The 23766-nt window shown below is 46.1% G+C and overlaps 2 protein-coding genes and 1 long non-coding RNA gene across 7 annotated transcripts; 1 reads left to right on the forward strand and 2 right to left on the reverse strand.

Moving 5' to 3' along the window:
- Nucleotides 1-1685: 1685 nt before the first annotated feature.
- LOC120649323 (probable calcium-binding protein CML24) lies at nt 1686-2853 on the reverse strand. Its single transcript, XM_039926097.1, has one exon. The coding sequence runs from the start codon at nt 2721-2723 to the stop codon at nt 1923-1925; it is 801 nt and encodes a 266-aa protein (XP_039782031.1). The 5' UTR covers nt 2724-2853; the 3' UTR covers nt 1686-1922.
- Nucleotides 2854-9540: 6687 nt separating this feature from the next.
- Nucleotides 9541-14230, forward strand: LOC120649324. The gene is made up of 2 exons (XR_005665231.1): nt 9541-11911; nt 13643-14230. It is a non-coding gene; the product is annotated as an uncharacterized LOC120649324 (long non-coding RNA).
- A 2000-nt stretch (nt 14231-16230) lies between these two features.
- On the reverse strand, nt 16231-18797 carry LOC120649325 (E3 ubiquitin-protein ligase SIRP1-like). Of its 5 annotated transcripts, XM_039926099.1 has the most exons (4): nt 18609-18792; nt 17473-18082; nt 16780-17442; nt 16231-16680 (listed from the first exon to the last, which is right to left on the reverse strand). In XM_039926099.1, the coding sequence occupies exons 2-3, from the start codon at nt 17937-17939 to the stop codon at nt 16782-16784; spliced, it is 1128 nt and encodes a 375-aa protein (XP_039782033.1). In that variant the 5' UTR covers nt 17940-18082; nt 18609-18792; the 3' UTR covers nt 16231-16680; nt 16780-16781. The 5 variants fall into 5 exon arrangements, with proteins under 5 accessions (XP_039782033.1, XP_039782036.1, XP_039782032.1 ...); XM_039926102.1 differs by having other exon boundaries at nt 16231-16697; nt 16780-18082; nt 18609-18797; XM_039926098.1 differs by having other exon boundaries at nt 16231-16700; nt 16780-18082; nt 18609-18794.
- Nucleotides 18798-23766: the final 4969 nt, after the last annotated feature.

Here is a 23766-nt window from a genome sequence, read left to right on the forward strand (position 1 = left end):
TCCAAATGGCCCGAAAATTCTAGGAAAAATCCTAGAAATATATTGGGACCAAACGAACTCAAATAAAATATTTGGAGCTCATGAGAAGATTTGGAAGAGCCTCTAAAAATTAGAGTTTGCTCTAGGGAAAATGGGAAAAGAATCCAGAAAAATCCGGAAAATTCCCGGGAAGAATTTTTGATGATAGAACACGTTTTGAAAGGTTGTTACACTCAACAACACTATGCATGTGACATGAATGCATCACCAGAAGAACAACATCATTTAATTTGTAAAACAACCAATATTTATTTTCTTTTACACTAAATTCTCTGTGAAGAAAAATAAATGTTGAGAAAATTTTAAAATTTTGAGAAAATTGTTGTTTTATTTTTAATTTTAATCACATCCTGAAATTCAAAAATTTCAGGGTGTGACACGCGCAAGAGACAAGTCTTCAGCACCGGTTGAACCGGTGAGGCATCGGTGCATACCATCGGTGTAATGACGTCAGCGCCTAGGAGAAGATCCTTAAGTACCGGATGAACCGGTGATGCATCGGTACAAAGCATCGGTTCAACCGGTGGCCACTGTGTCAGCTGTCAGAAGTTCAACGGCTACTTCGTGTTATGTGTGACCGGATGAACCGACGCTACCCCTGCCAGAGGTATCGGTTCTTCCAGTGATACGCAGAATTTCAGCTGACCGTTGGAGCAACGGCTACAAGACTTGGTGGCCTATATATACGTCTCACCCAGGCCATTTGAAGTTTGCTGGAGTCCCAAGATACCTCATACACATCCAAGAACATCTCCAAGCCATACAAGAGCTCATAGATTATATCCTTAGCTTATAGCGCTAGCTTTGTAAAGTGTGAGTGCTAGATTAGCTCTTAGTGAGTGTGATTGCAAGACCTTGAGCCTTTGTGCTGTGGTTCTCTAGTGAACCAAAACAAGAGCTTGGTGCGCCGGCACCTTGGAGCGTGAAGCTCGCCGGCAACGTCATCGACCCTCCGACTTGGTGTGGAGCGGCGACGACACTTTGTGCGGGGGACGTGGAGACCCCCATCTTTATGGAGAAGCTCCTTAGTGGAACCCGGGGCCAAGGTGACCGTGATTGTGTTCACGGAATAGACTTGGTGGCCGAGTAGCAATACTCTTAGTGAGTGTTACAACAACGTGGATGTAGGTGTGCCTTTGTGGCTAACCGAACCACGGGATAAACACCCGCGTCAAGAGTTTGCTATCTCCTATCCCTCTCTTTAAGCTTCCGCATTTCATACTAGCAATTTGTGTGCCTTTATTTTCATAGAATAGTTTCTTGATAGGAAAGGCTATAGGTTTCTAAACTCTTTTGGGATAGGGGTTTCACATTAGAACAACCTAGTTGCACATCTAGATAGCATGTTTTAGTTTAAATTTTGTGCAAACTAGTTGGAGCCATAGGTCTAAATTTTTATTAGTGTCTAATTCACCCCCTCCCCTTCTTAGATTAGAGCACCCGATAACTTTCACAGAGAGCTACTTCCAGTTGTTCCAAGCTTCCAGCCGTGGAGTCGCGAGGATTCGCTGACTAGAAAGGCTCCTCTTTCCAGACACGGCACGCGCTAGCGTGCATGACGATTCAATTCAAGCTTCGTGTAGCACTGGCTAGGGAACCGGACGTCAGTGCTAAGACGGCCGTGCCATGTTCAGACGCCAGTCAACTTAGAATGCAGCAGGGCCTCCGGTCTCCGGATTTCAGTTTACATATATTTTATTCAAACGCAGTTGCATTTTAGCTCAAGTGAGCGCTGAACATATATAGATTACAGACTCACAGTAATGCCTGCTAATTGCTAACTCATCGATTGTCCAACGAGAAGTACTAACGAAGATACGATAAAAATATGAAACAACGCAGGGCCGCACTGATGAGTAAGTAAGCTGACTAATAATGGATCATCAAACCGCGTTCTCCATCATGGCCCTGAACTCGCGGAAGCTGATCCTGCCATCGCCGTCGGCGTCGTGCGCGGCGATCATCCTCCGGCAGTCCTCCGGCCGCGCGCCCTCGGGCATGCCGAGCCGCCGCATCACGTTCCACAGCTCGGCGGCGCCCACGAAGCCGTCCTCGTCGCGGTCGAACACGTAGAACGCCTCCCGCAGCTCGGCCTCGCTGGCGACCTTGCTCTCCAGCAGGTCGTCCACCGCCCACGCCGCCTCGCACCCGCCGCACGCCTCCCCGCCGTCATCCGCGACGTCGGCCCCGCCGCCGGGCAGCAGCCCGAGCCTCTCCATCACCGCCGCGACGTCGTCGGGCGGCGACGCGCCCCTCCTCCGAGCGCACCGCTCGCAATGCCGGCGAGCTTGCCGCGGATCAGGTGCAACCACGCCGACGCCGCCGCCGCTGTCGTCCTCCTCGTCGTCGTCGTCCGCGCCGATCACGGCGCTGTCGTCGCGTGCGAGGAGCCGCACGACCGCCCGGGACGCCGAGCGTATGCCCCTGCTCGCCGAGGCGACGTTGTCGACCAGAGGCAGGATCTGGACGAGGAGCATGATCAGGAAAGATGACACCGACATGACGAGGCCGCTGTGCAGATCAATCGTCGGCACGAGATCCCACATGTTCCGCCGCACCGTGTGATCGGTTTCGTTCCTAGCTCTTCGTGCAAGCAAGACCTTGGTCGAGCGAGGCACCTCTCTGCCGCTGCTCTTGCGTGTGTCAATTCGGTGGGGTAGCCAGCTCGTGGCTTCCACACGCATCCTGCCCGTGTTTATATAGCTAGCAGGGGTAGAGAGTTAGATAGGATTCAGCCGCGAAGGATAAAGCGACACCTTGCGTCGCAAAAGAGAAGGAAGTTCGCGGCAATCGGGCACGAATGGAATGATGAGCGAACAACGAACGCCTCCCTCTCAGGGCGTCGTCGTTTTGTACCTGCCGCTTCATTGGATTCCTGCCGGTACCAAGTTCTTGATGCTTTCCTACTGGGAAACAGGCTGCGTCCGGATGACTTTGGTGCTGGCCTGCTGGGGCGCTGCAGCGCGAACCAGCAGGCAGGCGCGCGTTTCAAGTTAGGGGGGCTCGAAGTTTCCCGGCAGATTCTACGGCCACAGATCGCACGGCACGGATCGCGCGCGTCCCCTTTCGGACGCCGAGGAAATAAAATTTCAAAGGAGAGTGCTCGGCGTCCACTCCTCGCAGTCCATCGAGAGCTCGATCAGTCGATCGCACCGGTCTGCACGCGCGGTGCTCAGAGCTCAGCTCACTTGCGAGTCGCAACTGGCAAGGTCGCCCGGAGTTGTTGCTGCTGCTGCGCGTCGGAGCCGGTGCCCATTGGTCTGCCGGAAAGGCGACGACGCTTCCATTCTCCGTCGCGTGTACGTATACGGCACAACGAGTTCAGACACGGTAGCAAGCACCGTTCAGCCGGGGGTTCTGTTCTTGACGAAAAAGAAAACAATTGCAAAGCTGCTCTTGTTTTGAGGTCTAATTACACGTTTGTCCTTTTAACATTGCATGTTTGTCTCTGTTTTTAGTCTTCCAACTGTGTGGTTGCCCTGTTTTGCACATTTTGAGGGACAACCATGCAACTGAAAGATAAAAACAGGGGCAAACCGCAAACATATAAAGTTAAAAAAAAATTAGGACAAACGTGTAGTTGAACCTCAATATAAGGGGGTCTTGCAAATGACTAAAAAAAGTAGATGCAATTTCAGCTGTCAGCCAGCAAGGGTACCCAGCCGGGCTCAAGTCAAGTAGTCAAGTCGACCCCGGTCGCCGCGCGTGAAGGACACTGGAGCTGGAGAAACCGGCGCCCTTCTAGGACGCAACGATCTAATATAGTTGCACTTGCCTCTCCATTTCTTTTTCTTGACCTGGCCAGGCGACCCGTTGTTCATTGGCACTAGTAAAATGCCGCTACACTACAACCGACAGGCAATTTTGCGATCTGCATCTCTGGCTCTACGGGTGTCGCTAGCTAGTTTACAGTTGTTTTCGTTATCCCCGAGCAGGAAATTGTCGTGAAATTTGGGAAACCGGCGAGCCTGCTGAAGTGGATGGGAAGTCTCCGTTTACTAATCTTGAACCCTGGTCGCGCTCGAGGCCAGGAAGATGGGCCACGTCAGCTCCGAAAATATTGGCCGTCGGATCGTGATCCGACGGTCAGGAATGGATAGGGACGTAAATTTTGCAAAAAAAATCCCGAACTTTGTTAAAATAAACACGGAGTCCATCAATTTAACGGAAAACCCCTCGGACTTTGTGGAACCTTACTTTACAAAAAAATCTAAACTTTTAGTAATCGTGCCGTACTCCGTGAATTTTGTAAAAAACCCCCTAGACTTTGTTAAAATAATTATGAAGTCCATAAATTTTATGAAAACCCCTTGAACTTTTCAGTAATCGACCGGTACTCCGTCGACACCAAATTTACCAAATAACCCCCGCAGTCTACCAACTTTACAAAAATCTCCCAGACTTTTTGCAGTTCAATTTCTTAAAATAAAACTGAACTGGATGGCATATTTCTGCGCGGCAACACCGCGCAATGTTCTAGTCAGTACTAGCTATCATCACAAGTCTCGGATGAGATGAGGCCGAACCTCTCCATTTAAAAGGAATTGGATCTCGAAAAGCTTAAACCTATATATCATGAACTAGCTAGTTAACAGTTTGGATCAAAGCGGAGAGTGTACGCGCCGATCATCTCTACCAAAACTACGAAATTGAACCCCAACCGGCTCATATGCAAAACGAAAAGATCGCACACTTGGAGTTGTAGGAGTGGTTCCCACGAAATTTCACCGCAACCGTAACGTACGGGTACAGTTGCCGCCTCACATGCACGAAGAGCGGCTTCGTCGTCAGCGCGAGTCGTTGCCCTGGTTGACTTGACGCGTCTTGACCGACCCATGATGCATGGCTCTTCCACGGACCAAGGGGGGAATGGACTGGGCTCCATACTTGCACCAGAAAAGGACAACAACATCAGCCATCTGCTGCGCTCCAGGCAGGTGGCCAACCTCCCGGCCCGCTCGCCGATCATCATCACGAGAGACGATGGCTGGCGCGCCCGGCTTTAAGAAAGTAACGGTAAAACCGGTACGAATATACATTTCTCAAACTCTCATCCGCGAGCTTAAATTCGCATCCGTACCCGTGCCCGTAATCCGCCACGAGCCTCGACTCCCGAACCCGCTATCCGCAGATACTCGCAAGCCCGCGGGCACGTCCATGTACCCGCAATCTTTAGGAAATCAACTAATCAAGCACATAATTCCATTTTAACAGCAAGCAAACATATAAGTCCAAGCCAACAAATAAAATAGTCTCATATATGATACTACCCACCATCATCTCAAATCCAAGTCGTCACATATTAATACAAATAAAAGCATACAATCATAAAAAAAGTCATTGTTCAACTCTATTATTAAATATGTTTGCAGGTCTGGCGGGTTTCCAGATACAAGTATCGATTTTCAAATCTATTGTAGACATCCGTTGGGTTTATAGTTGAACCCGCATCCATACCCGTGAACACAAATTTAGACCCATATCCGTGCTCGTTGGATTTGGTATCCATGGGTACGCGGATATTTCATATATGTTACCATCTTTAAACGAAACACCAGCAACCTGCAGTCATTCCCCTCACTCGCTGTCATGATGCAGCCCAAAAGCAAGCATGCATGCATGCACACCGGAACATCATGGTTGTGCCTATAGGCTGCCTTCACCGTCGGGGGAAAAGCGAGCGGTGCCGACGCGCACTCTCGGTCCCGAGATAGTTAGATTTGGCCGCATCATGACGTCGCAAAGTCTAGCGCCTGTTTGGAGAATTAGCCTTTAGGCTAATTTGAGGACTAAAATTTAACTCTTGAAGTAACCCTCTAAATAGCCTCTAAAGTTATTTAAATCCACGGGCTAATACCAGGACTAAAGCATATATCCTAATCATTGACTCTACCTTTCATGCATGGGTATGGAGAGGATGGGGGAGAAAAGTGGTTTTTGGTGAGACTAATACTAAAATAGTCTCAATAAGCACATCTTGGATGGACTAATTTTTTTGAGTGGGCTAATTCACTTTAGCCCCAAATAGCCCGACTAGTTTGGTCCTTTGGTGCTAGAAGGGGCTAAAAGATAGGGGCTAATTTTTAGCGCCTATGATAGGCCTCCAACTTCGAAGACTTCGTTTGCTGTCGCATGCTTGGAACGAATCAGTTGGCCGTGTTGCCTGCCAACCCACAAGATCACATCAATAGGGTTTAGCCGGCTCGAGGTGGATTATTTCCCATGAGCTTCCTCTTTGAGACTGATATAAGTTGCTGGAATGAAGGTGAGGGGCAATTTCTCATCTTTCGTGCATGCTTTTGGAGTTAATCATACGCCAATGGTGATTTCGTCAGCTGCTGGTATCTTTTGCATTAGTGTTTCAGAGCCTGATCAACATATCCTTTGGAGCCCTATTATTGTTGATCACCGTGTTGTTATCCCCCCTACTCCAGTGCATGGTTCGAGGCGTGGTTGATGGAGAATCTATAGCTCAAAGATGTACTGTTGTCATTCCATATTATAATACTGATATGAATGATGACCTTTAATTGCATGGAGGATTTCTTGGTGTACATATGTAGAACTCTATGCATCAGAACTAGGAGGATATTGAGATTGCAACATTTTTTTGCAGGAAACTGGAAACCCATCAATGTGATAATAATTGGGAACAGTATGTACTTTCAAGTGTCTCATCACTAAACATTTTTATTCTCCGTGAATGAAGCTGAAGGTGTGCAACATAGCACTTTACCTCTTCCCTCTGATGCAGTGAGCTAATCTTTTTTCTTGCATTAGGGTGAGCTTTGTGCTTGCTGCACTAACGCAGATGATGCCTTGATCAACATTTGGAGAAGGCAAGACAATGTCTAGTAGCTAATCAATGGCATACTGCTGCTAAATATTGTCGAGAATTTCAGGCCTAATTTCATGAGGAACACACACAATTTTAGGAGCGGTAAAGCTTTAGAAACTGCTCTCCATGCTATTGGTTCATCAAGAGTCCTAGCACTGTATGATGGCTTTTCCTAAGAACGCTGTCAAGCGACTGTTCCTTCGGCGGTAGGAGCTGCCTGAGCCGCTATGTGTTTCTTTGTTGCAGCACATTTCTTGGATTAATTCCAAAGTAAGGGCATTACATTGTTCAATGCGGGTCAGGATCGATAGTACCAATCTGGAATGTAATAGTATGTTATGTTGACTAATTATGACTCTTTAGGTTTATCTACATGCTATTTTAGTTGTTATGTTACCTGATTAGGATTTTTAATATGTTATGTTGCCTGATTATGACTCTTTCACTGGCAGCAAGTCAAGATATTAAAAAATGTTACCTTGAGATGTTTATTATTATATTGTTATGGTGAGAAAAAAGTGGTTAATAATAACTAATTATCTTTTTAATTTTGAAAATGCAATATATTTTCTTTTATTCTCATTTGATATTGAGTGAACATGTTACAAATAAATGTTTATCTACCGTAACACTACTCTACACGACAACCTTTACCATCTTCTACAAGAGGGAACGGGAGCACCACTGTTTATAGGACTTCATGACTCATATGATTTTGTCATGTGTCCATCTTCTACACACTTTCTATAAAATATCTAATTTTAGATTTTTTCTTATGCTTATCTAACTATACAAATATCTATTCCATATTTTACCAGAAAATATGGCAACTATGGTTCATGCATACCCTCTAATCTTTTAGAAGCTTCTCATAGATATACATTGCTATTTTCAACAATATTGAACTCCATTTACAGAACTTAGTATTTCAGCAGTAATATAACGAGGGAACAAAGCTCTAAATGTACTTCAGCGCATGATTTAACGACCTTTGTGACCTATATCTGTTTGATTTGATGTTCTAAACATATAAATTCTGAATTTAATTTTTGATTTGCAAAACCGCTAAATGAGATTAGGCCGCTAAACGTGTTAGGCCGCTATTTTTAATATTGATCCCAACCCGCACCCCCGCCTCAATCCGTCAAGCAGCAAAGGCAACGCCAATTTCCAAACCCCAAAACCCCCCACCAAGCCTCGACCCGGCGGCAAAGGATGACAATGGGTCGGGTTTGGGTCGGATAGAGTGTCCGGGCACCCAAAATCAAAACCCGAACTTAAAACCCGAACCCGACCCGAACACCAATTCGGGTGAAAATCCATTCCCAAAACCGAAACCGCTGATACCCGGAATCTGATTGGACACCCGAAACCCGATTTGTATGACAACATAGTAAGAGCAATAAGTACTTCTTATAAACATATACATGATATATACAACATTTACATGTATAAACAAGATGCAACAAATAGTAAATAATTTTCTAAGTCAACTTAGAATAAATTTAATAGTATAAGTAAACAAAGTTATTACTAAATGTACTATTTTTTGGGAAATTATTACTAAATGTACTATAAAACATGAGGTTTTACTCTACATGGTATCCACGGGTGAAAAACCAAATCCGAAATTGAACCCGATAAGTTTCGGGGCTCCGAACCTAAAAATCGTAGGTGAGAAATCATCTCCGAATCTGAACCCGCAAGACTCGAAATCCGTGGATATCTGACCCGAAACCGAACCATTGCTATCTTTACCGGTGGACCGCATCTTTTGCCATCGAGCCGAAATCGAACGGAGGACGAGCCACGTATACGGACGGACGGAACACAAGCTAAAAATTCACCGTTGGTCTGGGATTCTTTCCCAGCACAGCCCTGATTCCTGAAGGAAATCTCCAGACTCTTCCTGCTCCCACAGTATTACGCGAGCTGCCGCGTGATTCCATAAATCGGATCCTTCGTCTTCCGCAACTCTAGCATATTATTTCTTGAACAAGAAGGACCTGGACGATCGCGCTGTTCATCGCAGCCGACGCCGGCAGCCACGCTAACACCGCCGTCACGTTCGCCTTCACCATCTGCAGCTACGTTGCCGTGCCGGCCGGCGACCGCCGTGCTTACTGTGCTGCGAAGTTGCTCGGCGCCACCTCCACCTGCGCTTTCTCCCTCCGGTGGGAGGCCTGCATGCCGATTGGCTAAGAACTCAAATACTCATCATCTCGCTGCATGGAAGGCTACTCCTTGTCGGCATACTAGCGCGACTATGGATTCCTAATTGTATCCCTGGATGAGTTGAACCTAGCAGAGGCGCGTGCCACCGTGAAGAAGCGCTGTGCAATGTCCTGCACTCCTGCTCTTGCTGGTCATCTCTCTCTGTAACCATGTTACTGCAAATGGGCAAACTCTGGAGTCCTTGGTGAACCCCAGCCAAGGCGCGGGCATTCCAGCACTGATGTCCACCAATGTGGGGATAAATCTAACAATGTCACATCTCAAATGCATATAAATTTATTCATAAAAAGTCTTTATTATTAATGCATGTTAATGGTTGATTTGATTTAGAAGTCATATCCAAATAGCAAAACAGCACTCTGAAGCTTGTTGTTCTCCCTTATAGAAACACTGGCTAAACACCACCAGAGGATGCGGCAAAGCCGCGCCAGGTTTCTAGTCTTCTCGTAACGAAATCTGAGCCAAGCTCAAGCATCCTATTGGGCCACGTCGCATATTTTTCTATCGGCATTGGATTTTGATCGGTTTCTAGATCTTTCATTCCGAGCGCTAGACTCCCCACTGTTCATCGTTGCCGCCTCCATCCAACCCGTCACCGACTCACCCCTGCTCCAACGCCTCCGCGGCCATTGAGGAGCAAGAGAACCCCCTGCTCTGCTTCACCGATGCCAGTGCCCGAGGTAAAGTGCAATCATTGAGGGCGAAGAGGCGCCCGGGTACGCCAAAACTATGGCTCGCAAGCACAGGCAAGGGCCAAAATTGTGTTGTGGCTCCAATCGGCTGGCTGCTAGCCGTCGCATGTTGATGAAGCCATGAAGGTCGGGTGCCTGCTTCACTTCGAGCGACAGAGGTGTCTGGCAGACTGAAGGCTCGCCGACTGCTGAGAGGCTCGAGCTATGCACTCTCAGGATGCCAGTGTGTTGATCGCCTCCCTCCCAGGCTAAGCTCTGCCTCTCCACCACCTAGGCCACGGAGCCACGCGAGCTACAGATCGATGCAACCCCGGCCATCGGACTGGTGGAGCTCCTGCGGTGCAGCGATAGAAGGGAGCTGGAGGAGCAGCTCATACTGCAAATTGACAGGACAATGTGCGAGCAGCAGTTCCAGCGGTCCAGCCACTGATGACATGCCTCCACTGCCAGCAAGGTGTTCGATAAAATGCCAATCTCCCAGGCATATAGCAACTTTAATTTAAGGTTACCGTATTATTCAGGACCATCGATACCACTACCATAAAATTCTGTTTCTTTATGAAGGTAATTATCTTCTTCTGTTCCTGTTCTGCAAATGTCTACAAAAGTTCATTTTGCACGCCTGTTGTGAGACATGAAGTTCTCTGGCTTATTGATGGGTACACATTATATGAGAAAATTAGTTCCTTAATGAAAATATATTTTTGGATTTCTTTGGGGTAACCACCGCACCAGATATGAGCATGATATGCTTCCTCCGTGGCCATTCATGTAAAGGTAGCTTATTTCATTTAGCCATTCATCTGTTGCATGCGTAAGCAGTGTGAACAGTGACACTGCAGGTAATTTTTTCCATGCTTCTTCCTAGAAGTAATGGTGTTACCATTAATTGTATAACTCTGTTTCTTCATGTGTAATTGTATTGCAATGAAGCTTGCATGGCTATTTACTCTTAGATATTACAACGATGCCTGGATTGCAAGGTACTGATTCTATCTTTCAGAGATAGGGCTTATATTCATAATGATAGATTATTCCAAATTGCGTTGTAGTAAGATAAAAGAGAGTTCTAATTGTGAAATTAAAAAAAAAATATTTGAAGCCAGCTCCCTTAAGATAATTTAAACTTTTCATTTCCATATAATGCTTTAGGGATTAAATTGATATTAATTTCATGACTTCTAATTTGGATATACTACAAACACATTGACGTTTGAACTTTAACATCAGATATGTGCTTACTCCTGTATGGATATTTTCATTCCAAAATTTAGAACTAGATAGTGCTTATTCTGAATCACAAATTCAAAGTACATATACACATTGAGTCCCCAACTGCTTCATGATAACAAATAAATATGTAATACTCAGACATTAAAAAAGTACACCAAGTCAGTTTAACTCTTTTAAGTTATTTTGGTTTTCATTTGGATACATTGCGATCATGGCAATACTAGGTATTCATTTCTAAATCCTAATTTGCAGATCACATTAACATATTATCAACAAACCTATCCATTACATACAGGTAAATAGCAATGATGCCACCTTACCTTGTTACCATGAAAAATCAAACCCATGTTATTTACTCTTGAATTTAATAGCCAGTGATTATCAAACATTATTAGATTGACATGCTGATACCTTATAACTTCAGGTTTCTGCTCTTCATGCCTTTTTTATGTTTGGTACAGTTCTAGGTGTTGACATTTCTTACCTCACAGGAGAGCTTACAAAATCATTTTTCTACTCTAATTAATAAGAAATACATCCCCTGCCTGACAAGAGAAACAGAATTTGAGTGTAGATAAAATCGTTCGAATCCACTTTGCAATTTGTGTCTACACTCTACAGTGATAACAAAACCAATAGAAGATTAGAGCTAACTACTTCGTTTGAATCCTCAGATCCCCAATGCCCGCCGCGCACGAACCACCGGATTGATGATGATCCTGGGCCGGCAGAATATCTCGGGGCTTGCCTCATGCTGGAAAGCCTGCAGCTGCACCGGTGCCAGCTGCATGACCGTTGAGGGTGCCCGTGAGATTCAGTTCCAGAGTTGCTGGGGCCTCGAAGACGATATGTTTGCCTTGGTTGGCCTATGCAGGTACTAGAATCATCAATCTAATTACTTAAGTGTATTAATTACTGGTTTCTTGATGTAGTTAATGATTGCATAATGGGGACAGCTTTGTGCTTTTGACTGTTTCATCCTTCCTGATTTATGCTTACTGTGATTGTCACATGCTGCCAACAAATAACGCTATATGTGCATGAGGTGCTATATTGGTTGGTGTCAGATGCCAGGCTATCTAAGTTTGATTGCTGGGTACTTATGGACCATACCCCTCAGTGTTTGGAGTCACCACTAGTTGTGGGGTGATTGAAAAATGAAGAACTGCCTTGTGACTTTTGAGTGCAAATTATGGTTGTTTGCAAACCTTCTAACACCTGCACTATGATATTCTTCACTAGCAGATTTTAAATGTTTACTGATGTTGCTGTACTTCTGTGTGACCCTGGCATAAGCACTGCAGCTAGGCATTTGATGTTGAAGTCCAATATGATAGTTTGCTTTTTGTCAAAACAGAAAAATATACATCTCAATAGTGCAGAGTGCAGACATGCACCATCAATTTTCGAAAATGCATTTAGTTGGAACCCTTTTTGTGTGCCAAGCCATGCTGCCGCACCTGATAACTATTGTTCCTCCACCGTGTCAGTTTATTCAGGCCAATGATATCCATAGCCTCATGTTTTATGTAGCATTGTAGCTTTGATATATAATAGCCTGCTGATTATCTACATGTCACCATTAGTTTGACTAAGTAATGACAAAATGTAAAACATGACATAGATAAGAGGAATCTGAATAGGTGGGTTTGATTAAGATAGGAAATAAGTTACTTTCAGCTTCCACCGAAAATCATAAATCAAACGCTATAACATGACTATTTGGAGCAATCAATAATTTGGTTATGTATCTTGCATGTCAATAGTCAATACTGAATAAATATACGGTTTACTTATTTGATATGCAACTGAACAATCTTCTTAGCTTTCCTAGTTCGTATGTGTTCTAAAAGGACAAGAATTGACCATGTATCTCATGTACTACTAATTTAGCTGTGTAAGCTACTAAAGTTGATAGTTTTTTTTTCTGTACCATATGAAGTCAATAGTTTATTTTGTTATTTGTGCATAAATTTGACCATGTGTAGACAGTTCCTGATCTGTGTTCGTAGTAAACATGAAGCATTTGTAAGTTAACGACTTCCATGTGTAATCAGGTTACTTGTACTCATCCGTGCCTTTGATCTGGATTCTTCTTTTCATTTTTGTTTTGTGGCCTGTCTCTCATTTTCGATGTATTTCAGTACTCCATGTAAGATCATTGGCTTTGTTTCCTTCTCATTTTTCCACTTCTGTTGTAGAGACTTGCAAGACAACATGTTTCCCGGGTTTTCATAAGAAAAACCGTACCATCTCCAGTGTCACTACACTTGTTGCTTCACTTATCAAAATACCCCCTTTTGCAATACAATACTAAATACATCAATGAGTAGGAAAAGAAATGGAGTAGCCACCAGTATACTTCTACTGGAAACAGTAGGGCTAATTACTAAATTTTGTTAGCTTTGATCTGGATATTTCTATCTTGCTTCTTTCGAAATCCCTGAGTAAATATGACCTGGCCAAATATGGTACTAATGGAGTTGGAGCCATATTGGGCGTGCATTTTTGCAGGGAGATGATTGGTTATATATGTAGAACTTACTATGTATCAGACCTGGTATAGGATCGTACCTCACCATGTTCATCTTTTCATCTTGTGCAGGAAAGTGAAATTCCTGTCATTAGAAAGGTGCTCACTACTAACAACTCGAGGTCTAGAGTCGGTGATAACCTCATGGAGCGACCTGCAGAGCCTAGAAGTCGTCTCTTGCAATAAAATCAAGGATGAGGAAATAACACCTGCCCGTTCAGAACTATTCTCCAATCCAGGGATTGACCTTTCTTGCAGCAGATCTTACCAGCCCACCAACGGATCAAAGGGAAGGTGCTCAACTTAGCAGGTGTTGCCGCTTAGTTGGATTGCCGCTAGTCAAGAACTTTGCGCGCTCCTACAAAGTTCTTCATGCTCAGAAGCCAAATTCTCGACTTCAGACCAAGGGTAGGCACATTTCCTGATACTCACAGGAGCCCGTAGACAAAATCTGGACACACAACATAGCTAGTCAGAGCCTGATAGTTAGAAGCACATTTTGGGTACCAGGCGCTCGATTGTGTTTGTATCTGAGTTGTAACTGACGAGATCTCGTAACTGACAAGCTGAGATTTGCTCTGAAGAGCCTGAGCAGAATATTTATGTATGACCAAAAGCATTCCTTCATAAATTATGCTGACTTTGTTAGTTATTGATTAACTTGATAGAAGCTTCAGAAATTTATTTATGTTTACAACACATGATTTTGTTGTTTAACAAGTTTTTCGGGCCACACTTGCTATTGTGTCTTAAGTCTGACTTGTGTAGCTTATTTCTGTTGTATGCCCTCGTTTCGAGGATTTCCTGTATCTGCTAGCTTGAATGTTCTGCTCGTGCTCTGGAATACAAGGTGCTTCACAACTGCTGCAAAGACGGTCCCACCAACAGCATAGAGCATCGCATGGCCTGGCCCAACAGCCTTACAGCCAGAAGGCCCAAGGCCTGGAAGCTTCTATTCATTGGGGGCGTGAGCACGACGGTCGTGGTTCGGCTGCAACCAGCCAACAATATTTTTCTCTCACATCAAATCAGCACTAGTCACCAGCCACAGCTAGCCGAACAGAGTGAGTCTGAATTTAAGGTAAAGAAGAAAGGAATTCAGACTGAATTCTAAATTCAAACTGAATTCAGAGAGCAGCCGATCGCTCCATCAGGTCCAGCCCCTCACTCTGTTCGGCTTCCAGCAGCAGCACCACCACCAGCCGGTTTCTTTCCGTGCATTTCTCTCTCACACAATACTATTGAATCAGTTGCAATCAGCCGGTTTCTAGACCAGCCGATTGGTGGTGGTGCTGCTGCTGGCAGCTGAACAGATTGAATGCTTGTAGGTTGCAGCCTGCCTAGGCGCCTGGCGCAGGCAGCACGCCCAGATGTGCCATTTCTTTTTTGAATAAAAAGTTGTGCGATTTCAATTGTTTGGGGGCCGATTGCTGCCTAGGCCACCATTGCTGCCTGGGCGGGCTCAATCCAAACAAGCCTAGGGGCAGCTCTGGTGTGTAAAAAAAAAATCGAACAGTGGGCAGTTGAAACCGAACCATACACGTAGTGACGGTCGATTTTTGGTTGTCAGACTTGAAATCGACCATGAAACTTGATTCGACGCGAGAAAAAATCATTGATACGGCGGATACAGCCGGAGCAGTGCAAGCGCAGGAGATTGAGAGAAGGCAGACGCAAGAGATTGAGCATTTTTTATTTTATATGTAGGTCCAACAAATCGACACCCACACAGTAGCTATTAAACACAAGCTCCGTTCAACTTTCCTCAACTGCAAGTCGAACAAGCACTGGAGCTAGCCTAACTGCAACAGGCATCGGCACAAGAGTTCGCGACGGCATATGGTCAATTGTTCCGTAGAAACTAGCTAGTCCTATTGAGAATTCAGAACCCAGCCAATACTCCACAACACTTGGGCTGAAACTTGTGACGTTCAGTTATTCTAACAAATTTCTCGAACACTGCAGAGCTGAATCAATGGCCCTAATCTGTAACGGAATATTATAGTACAGTAACATATTTTTGGACCAAAAACACATACTAGTACTGATTGACAATACCCCCATGAATGGCCGTACTGGCTAGTGAGTCTACAAAAACTGCCTCAACTATCATTCTATAAACTTATATCTACCAATTCAGCCAAAGCCAGCTAAACAAATCGTGCACATCCAAAGCATTCCACTTGCCACCCAAAGTTTGGTACCTCCAAATTGTGACCTTCAAAGGTCCGAGTACAGCTCTCACCAGAATGAATCTGAAGATGAACGGACGACAGCTAACTCATGGTTATACCACCAAAAAGAGCAAGCAGGATCCTTGCTCAGGCAGTAGTTCGAGTTCCAGCTACAAGGAACCGAGAGACATGTAAAAAAACCTGCTCCAGCTACCTCAGACATCACCTTGACTGGCCCAACTATAGCAAAATGTTGTTTTGGCGACCTCCTTTGATTTAGAACACGAATGCACTTGGACCTAGCTGTAACAGTCAAACCCTTTTCATGTAGCATCTTTACAAATGACAACAGAAGAGCCAAAAAGGGAACAAATGACCCAATCAAAAGATACCGGAAGAACCAAAAAGAGGACAAATGACCCAATCAAAAGATACCAGATTATCCTCAAGTGTGACATTCAGGACATTGAGGCAGCACCAGCAACCTTCCATCAACTCCAGAACACAATGGAGCGTGAGTAATGAGGATCCATAAAAGGTCCTTCCCTTCACAGAAATTATCCAGACGTCTTCAAAGGGATCCCCACAGTAAAAACATAGCGCACAATGTCACTGCTTACATAAGCCAAACAGCTAGCAGAGGAGATTAGTCTTACATTGATCACTCTCAACCAAACTGGCAGCCGTCTGATGCATGTTGAAGCCTTCAGGAGACGGTAAGCACACTAGAGGCTAACTTTTATTTAGGATAAGTAAACATAGCAAGCACTAGCACGTTACAAGCCACATAGTTTTCAGAAAAGAGGATAGAATATCTTGTCTTCTGGGGGCGCCAATTCAGAGATATGTACAGAAAGTCAGAAACTACAATATAAAGATGCCAGTCTCACATTTCAGATCACCTTCACCGTACTGCAAGCCTGCATCCAGCGGTGTCTGCAATTTAGATGAAACTACTGAAGTTATCAAGCCCGTCAGCAAAAGGGTTGCTCTTACCATTGTTCATATCAATATGGTCACAGTATTTATCATTACCTTCAGGTCTCAGAAGAGTGTGGAGCACTTTCATCATCAGATGATGAGGATGGATCAGAGAAGAGTGCGCTCAAAGCAGAGAAGATAGGACTATCTGAATGGTTGTCTCCATTACGGGTAGTACTTTCTGTATCACTACTGCTTGCAGCAACATTGTCTCCATTGCCGTTCATGGCCCCGGCACTGCTGGCTGATTCACATGGGTTCTTCGTCTCCTCAGTAGGCAACTGAAATCGACAGATTGGGCAAGAACTGTGAAGCTCCAGCCATGGAAGGATGCACTGAGAGTGGAATTTATGCTGACAGGGCATCTGCTTTGCTTCTGCTCCCATCTCAAAATCCTCAAGACAGACTGAACAACCCAACACTTCCTTGATGTTCACAGATGGCAATGCAGCTACAGCCTCCTTCTTGGCAGGTGGTGTGCCAGAACGATTGAGATCACTCTCTGCCAAACGCTGCAACAGAATATCTAAGCCAGGACCAAGAAAGTAATCCGCAGCTGATACACCAGAACTTGTGTTGCTTGATTCCTCTTGATTGTCATCGCGTCCAAACGTTCCTTGGAGAATGATGGCCTCATTGTTGGAGTTGATCAGTATTAGGCTTTCTGTCCTCTCTCTCCCACGATTGCTCAGTCTCTCCATTGCCCTCTGCCTCTCCGCCCTCCTCTCCACAGCCTGCCTCTCTGCCCTCTGCCTCTCCATCCTCCTCTCCACAGCCTGTCTCTCCCTTCTTTCTCTCTCCATATCTCTCTCTGTATCACTGTCAGTGTCATCCAAGCCCCTCATGTCATCACGTATAGTTTGAATCAGCCTGACAAGTGATGCTGAGGGCGTCCTCCTTCGCCGCCTCCAATTGAATAGTTCGAGCTCACGGTCTGAATCATCCTCATCCTCATCCTCATCAGCATCAACATCCTCCATGGCCTCCCTCCTGAGTCTTGATCTGCGCGACGAACCCCCCAGCATACCAAAAAGCAGCGGAGCCAAAGCAGAGAGGGAGCGATCAGACCTCGTGTTTGTAGCTGGTTCAAAGCCTTCAGAGTCCATCTCTTCCACAAACCCACCCTCACAGCTAGGGCACTTCATTTCCGGCATAGGATCGATCACCTCCTCACACATGTGGCACCAATACCTAACTTCCTGGCCTTCATCCATCTTGAAACAAACTCTGTTGACACTATCTGTTTCGCTTCAGTAGTATCTTGCAGTCCTAATTCACCCCTGAATACTTATAGCAACCATCAAAAGCTCTATCGCGTCAAGGAGATGTCTTCCTTCCCTGGCCTGAGAAAGTTATCCTTGTCACCCCGAAACAAATTTCCCCATGAGCATCTGTACTTAACTTTTACTAGAACGAAAACACGCACGCAAAGATTAAGGTACTAACAGATCTACCAAAAGAAAGGGAAACCAGTTGCAAGTCTAATCCCGCTGAACAGGCAATAAAGGCAGGATATTTCTAGGAAACTTTCTACACGAGCATCCGCAACTAAAGCACATATGCCTTCATTCAGGAGCACGAAACCTAGTACAGAAACACAGATCAAGCAAAGTGCACACCCCAGTTCCCCAGGTTTCAGCGAAACCGGGGGCCCTGCCGCTGGATCCAAGCAACCAAAACCCATCCTACTCCACGAGCACTTCTCTAACGCCGCAGAATCTCACGCCAGAACCGAATCAAAGCAAGCAAGAGCACGGATTTACACAGCGGCCTCATCTAAACCCTAGCGCTTCCAAAAGCGACCAAACTAAATGGAAGGGATCAGGCGAAACAACAGCTCGGGAATCCGAAATTTGAAGCGGGGAGGAGGACGGAACCATTACCTCGCAGCGTCGCGGCGCGGGATTTCGCTTCAGGCCATGATTCCTCCCTGCGCGGCGCGCCCGGCGTCGAGGAGCAGTTGGGAGTGACAAGACGGAGACCTGGAGCGGAAGGGGATAAGCTGTGCAGAGAGGAAACTACGCGGAAGGTCCCGGATTCGCGAGCTGAGTAGCAGTACTCCGTAGTTTGTTTGGGCTAATCGTGATTTGTGGTGTGCTTATCGCCCGACAACGCCAATATTTTACACATTTGACCCTGGTTAAAATTTATTTACAGAGGCGATGGGTCTGGGCACTTGAGTAAATACTACTCTAGACAGTTTGTTTCAAGAGTACATTCTGGATCTCGAGGCTATACGCGCTGCAATTGAACCTTGCGCCACGATGTTTTTTTTTCCTCCTCGGTTTGACGCGTGGCGTCCACGTGGCTGCAGGAGACAAGAAAGAGCACCTCATCGCTCACCCAATTGAGTACTGAGTCCTTGTATTAAACAATACATTTCAATTTGTTTAGATGCATCGTTAGGAGGGGATAGAGCAACTCCAACAGATTGATCTTTTCTTTTCCTCTTTCTCATTATATAGGGAAATTCTCTTTCTCAATTTCAACATATATATAAAAAAAGTGCTCCAACAGATTGATTTTCCTCCCTTTCTATATGAAAAGGGAGATGTGATGTCTCTCCTTTCTATTGGGGATTTGAGAGAAATTATTGGGAATTGAAAAAAATAAAGGGAAAGAGAGATGAAAAATCAATCTGCTGGAGTAGGTTTTTTCAACATTAATCCTTTATATGGAGAAAAAAGTGAAAAGAGGAAAGAGAAAGATTAATTTGTTGGAGTTGCTTTCAGGTCGGTGATTGGCGCAGAGGCAAAGATAATAAAATCCGCGAGGGGTTGATTAGTCTTTTTCATCAAGTCTGTCAGAGGCTTTGCTGCGGCCACGTGGCAGTTCCTGGTTCACCTGGCGCCGTCGGATTTCAGCTGAAGCGACTTTCAGTCCGAGACGGAATCTGGTCTGCACGGGTAGACGGTGCGGCGCCCGGAAGAATCTGCTGCCACGTTCGATTAGCCAAATTGTACATGGACAGCACGGCCATGCCAGGCCGTGTTTGGATTGCACATGAAAAAGTTTTCATAAATTTTTTTTATGCTTTGATCATTAATTAGAGGTATTAAATAAAATCTAATTGTAAAATCACCTCTGCAACTATGGTACTGTAGCAATTACTCTAGCTAACGAAGCCTTTGACCCTAAAATTAGGGAATGATTAGGCGTGATTACTATAGCATCACTGTAGCTAATTATGATGAAACTTGTCTTGTTAGATTCGTCTCGAAAAGTTATACTCATACGTGTAAAGGTTTCGCAAATAAATTTTGTTTAGTACTTTATGCATGCATTCGTTTTTTTTTTAAATTTTTTTGATGGGATAAACCAAACATTGCCCCAGATACTAACAAGTGTTGATGAATTCTTCAAGGAAATGTGGGGGCGTGCGTGCATTCTTCTTAGACTGAGTCCAACAAGAAGAGGCATTCTTGAGATGCAAATCGACGATTGCCTTTCGTCTATAGTGTTTTGCCTCTCATTCGCACATCACCGTCTCCAACAGAGCGCTGCATTTCCTTCCCCCGACGCCGCCATCCGCAGCTTCATTCCACCGGCGTCGTCGAAGCGGCCGTCGCGCGCGGAGAGGAAGGCGAGGAGGAGGCGGAGGTCTGCGGCCGCGCCGGCGTCCCCGTTCGCCACGGCAGCAAAAGCAGGCCGCGCCCGAACCCCGCCACGCCGACGGGCTCGCACCTCCAAGCTCCTCCCCGCTCGTCCCCTGCTCCGTCGCGCCGGCCCCCTGCTCGTCCGCCGGCCGCTCGCCGCCGCGCCTCCGCGCGCACCTGCCGGTCCTCATTGCGCCCCGGCAGCCCCGCCCCTCCGCCGCCGGCCTCGCGCGCCGCGCCCCGCGCGGCACCGGAGCAGGAGGGGGAGTAGGGGACGAGGCGGCGGAGGGAGGGAGGCCGGGAGCCCGAGCCGCGCGGGGCCCCTGCTCCGGCGCCGCCCGCGCGCCATGTCAGCTCACCACGGCGGCCGCGAGCGCCCCCGCCCGTGCGCCATCCCTGGCACGGCCCTGTTTCTCGGCTTCCTCTACGTCTTCCAGAGCCGCCGGAGCAGCAGCAAGCTCCCCCCATCGCCCCCGTCGCTGCCGCTGGTCGGTCACCTCCATCTTATCGACCGGCTCCCGCACCGGTCCCTGCACGAGCTGCACCTCCACTACGGCGGCGGCGGGCTCCTCCTCCTGCAGCTCGGGCGCCGGCGAACCCTGGTCGTGTCCACAGCCGCGGCGGCCGCGGACCTGTTCCGGAACCACGACCTCGCCTTCTCCTCCCGCTCGCACAACGCCGCGTCGAGGCCTTCGCGCCCGTGCAGCAAGCCGAGGCGGCGGCGCTCGTGGCGCGCACCAGGCGCGCCGCCGAGGCGCGGGAGGCCGTGGTGCTGAAGGAGCTCCTGTACAGCTACACAAAATGCGGTGGTCACCCGTGCGGTGGCCGGCGCCGCCGAGATGAGCAGGAGGGGGAGCAGGGGACGAGGCTGCGGAGGGAGGAGGCCGGGAGCCCGAGCGGCGCGGGGCGTTTGCATCGGAGGAGAGAGAGAATGCAATTTTGCATCGCCTCTTTCCTCCGATGCATTTTGCATCGATCGTTTGCATCACCTGTTGGAGCTCTTTGCAGTGTGTACAGTAGGCGGTGGAGATGCAAAAATATATTTGGCTCATGCTGTTGAAGTCAGTCTTACGAGCTTCAGTGGTGGAGAAGCAAAGCGGCTCATGGTCACGTGGTCCATTTTGCCCCTTTGAGTATCATATAATATGGCAAAAATCTTTGTATCTTTCTAGAGAGAAATACAAAAAATGCTCCATTACGAATGAGAAAACAAAAGGAAATAGGGGAGTAAGGCGGAACTCACGCTGCAGTGTGACGACCAACGAGCTTGCGCTGTGAGCATTTTTCTCTGTGGAAATGGTTCAGATTATGTATAGCCTTTGGAGGTTCATTGGGTCATTTGCTCAACTCAAAAGAATGGGAGTGCTGTGGCTGTGGGTGGTGGCTCTATAAAAATCGTCTCGGAAATACAAATACGTACCACTAGTAGTTTTTTTTCATTTAAAAAAAATGCCACTAGTACTAGTTTTTGCAGGCCCAAGAGCTGGGGGGCCCACAGCCCAACTACTTTGACATCGTGCCACCTGAGATTGGGCGAGACCTTGCATTCTTGACTTCGCGTTTTTTCTATTTTTCTATTTTTTAAAAATATTTTTTAAAGAAATATATTTTTGGTTTCACAATTTACAGTTTTATACCTCTACCGCCCATCTGCGGGGCGGCCGGCACCTTGCCGCCCCCCTGCCGGGGGTGGGGACCTATATATAATTAAAATTTGAATGCTATCGCATGGAGGCCCCTACCGCCCGGTGGAGGGGCGGTAGGCAGGCCGATCGCCCCGCAGGGGGGCGGCAGGCTCCCCCAATATAAAAGCAGAGGTCTCCCACCTGCATTTGCAGCAAACAATATTCATAGAGGGAAAAAGGAGAGACGTGGGGTGAGGGAGAGAGTTGCAACAGCGACGCCCTGCCGGATTTTGGATCCGAACCGCAGGTAACCAATATTTCTCAACTTTGTCATTCTAATTTTTTTGTATTTTTAATTCTATGATTAGTGTTTTTATAATTATAACCGCTTAGGGTTCGGATTAGTGGTTATAATTGAAGTCGTACCATGTTTTTAGAAACTGGTTTAATTAAAATTAAGTCTTTGGATGGCCAAATATGTCGAGCAAGGTGGCGTTTCAAGTTCATTATGGTGATTTCTATAGAATTACTCATGATTCCTATGGAGTAAATCTATCAGCATTGGAACGAAGACAGTGCAGTCTAGATAAACCCCTAGAAAGAAGTTTTGGTTCCATACGCAAATGGCTTCACGGGAAGTTCAATGTGAATCCAAAGACTCATTTGCTTACGGTTCATACCGTGACTTCCTGGGAAACAAATGCGGATTTCTGGGAGTTGACGCTTATAAGTAGTACGGAAAAATAGAAACATTACATGCACGCAGTTCTTCAAAGAGGGTGGCCTCTCGCAATGGTAATTCAGATTCACCAGAAGGTCGGTGATTTAGGTGACGGATCAACACACAGAACATATGACTGGAATGAAGAGTTGGAAGATGATAAAAAAGAAGAGAACGTACAAGCTCCAGAACCGGAACCACAAGGTTTAGCAGATGAAAGCGAGCGGATACCTGGAATTGTGGAGGACATGGAAAAAGAAGACCAGGATGCACAAATAATGGAGCAATGTGGGGACTCATCGGACGATGAGGACGATGAGCGCTTCCCAGTGCTAGGTGAATGGCGTGAAGAGGCTTTTGGGAATCCAGTGGTACAAGATATTAGATGTTCGGAGTTTGAATACAGAGTGAATGAGGTCATACAAGGAGCAAAGTATCGTACCATTGAAGATGTGAAGGATGCTGTGAAGGTCTGGGCTGTATCTCTGAGGAAGGAATTCAGAGTGTTGAAGTCTAGCAGTAAAGAATACGAGGTGAGGTGTGCAGATAGAGACTATACATGGCGAGTGCATGCCTACAAGGGGAAGTTCAAAACACACTGGGAATGTTCAATTGTTAAACCACATACTTATAGATTGACAGGTGTTGTGGGATATCACCGTAATATCACATCTATTTTCGTGTCCTCGGGGTAATCCTAGCATATAATTACACAATAATTTTATTATTTCGTAAATATGGATTACAAATGACGGACGGGATTAGAACTGAATAAGACTTATCTTAATGTGCATCTCATACACCTCTGACCGCATCCATATCTTACAAGTACTTTGTAACAATCCAATAACATTAGGATGATTCGCTAGTTCACATACCCTCATGTATATCTTCCGACGTTCTGGCAGGTGTTTCTTTACATCTTGCGTTATAATACCTCGAAACAATGTGAAATCTTTAAACTCAACTAATTTTGACAACACCATCTCTATCGTACCATCCGCTAATAGATCCAATTTCTTACTGATTACAAGATGTGTCATGATCTCAAGTATTATACTAGATTTTTCTTCGGTCCATGAAAATCCTCCAAAATTAG

The sequence above is a fragment of the Panicum virgatum genome, chromosome 9K (assembly GCF_016808335.1).
Source record: "Panicum virgatum strain AP13 chromosome 9K, P.virgatum_v5, whole genome shotgun sequence".
In the NCBI taxonomy this organism is placed as follows: Eukaryota; Viridiplantae; Streptophyta; class Magnoliopsida; order Poales; family Poaceae; genus Panicum; species Panicum virgatum.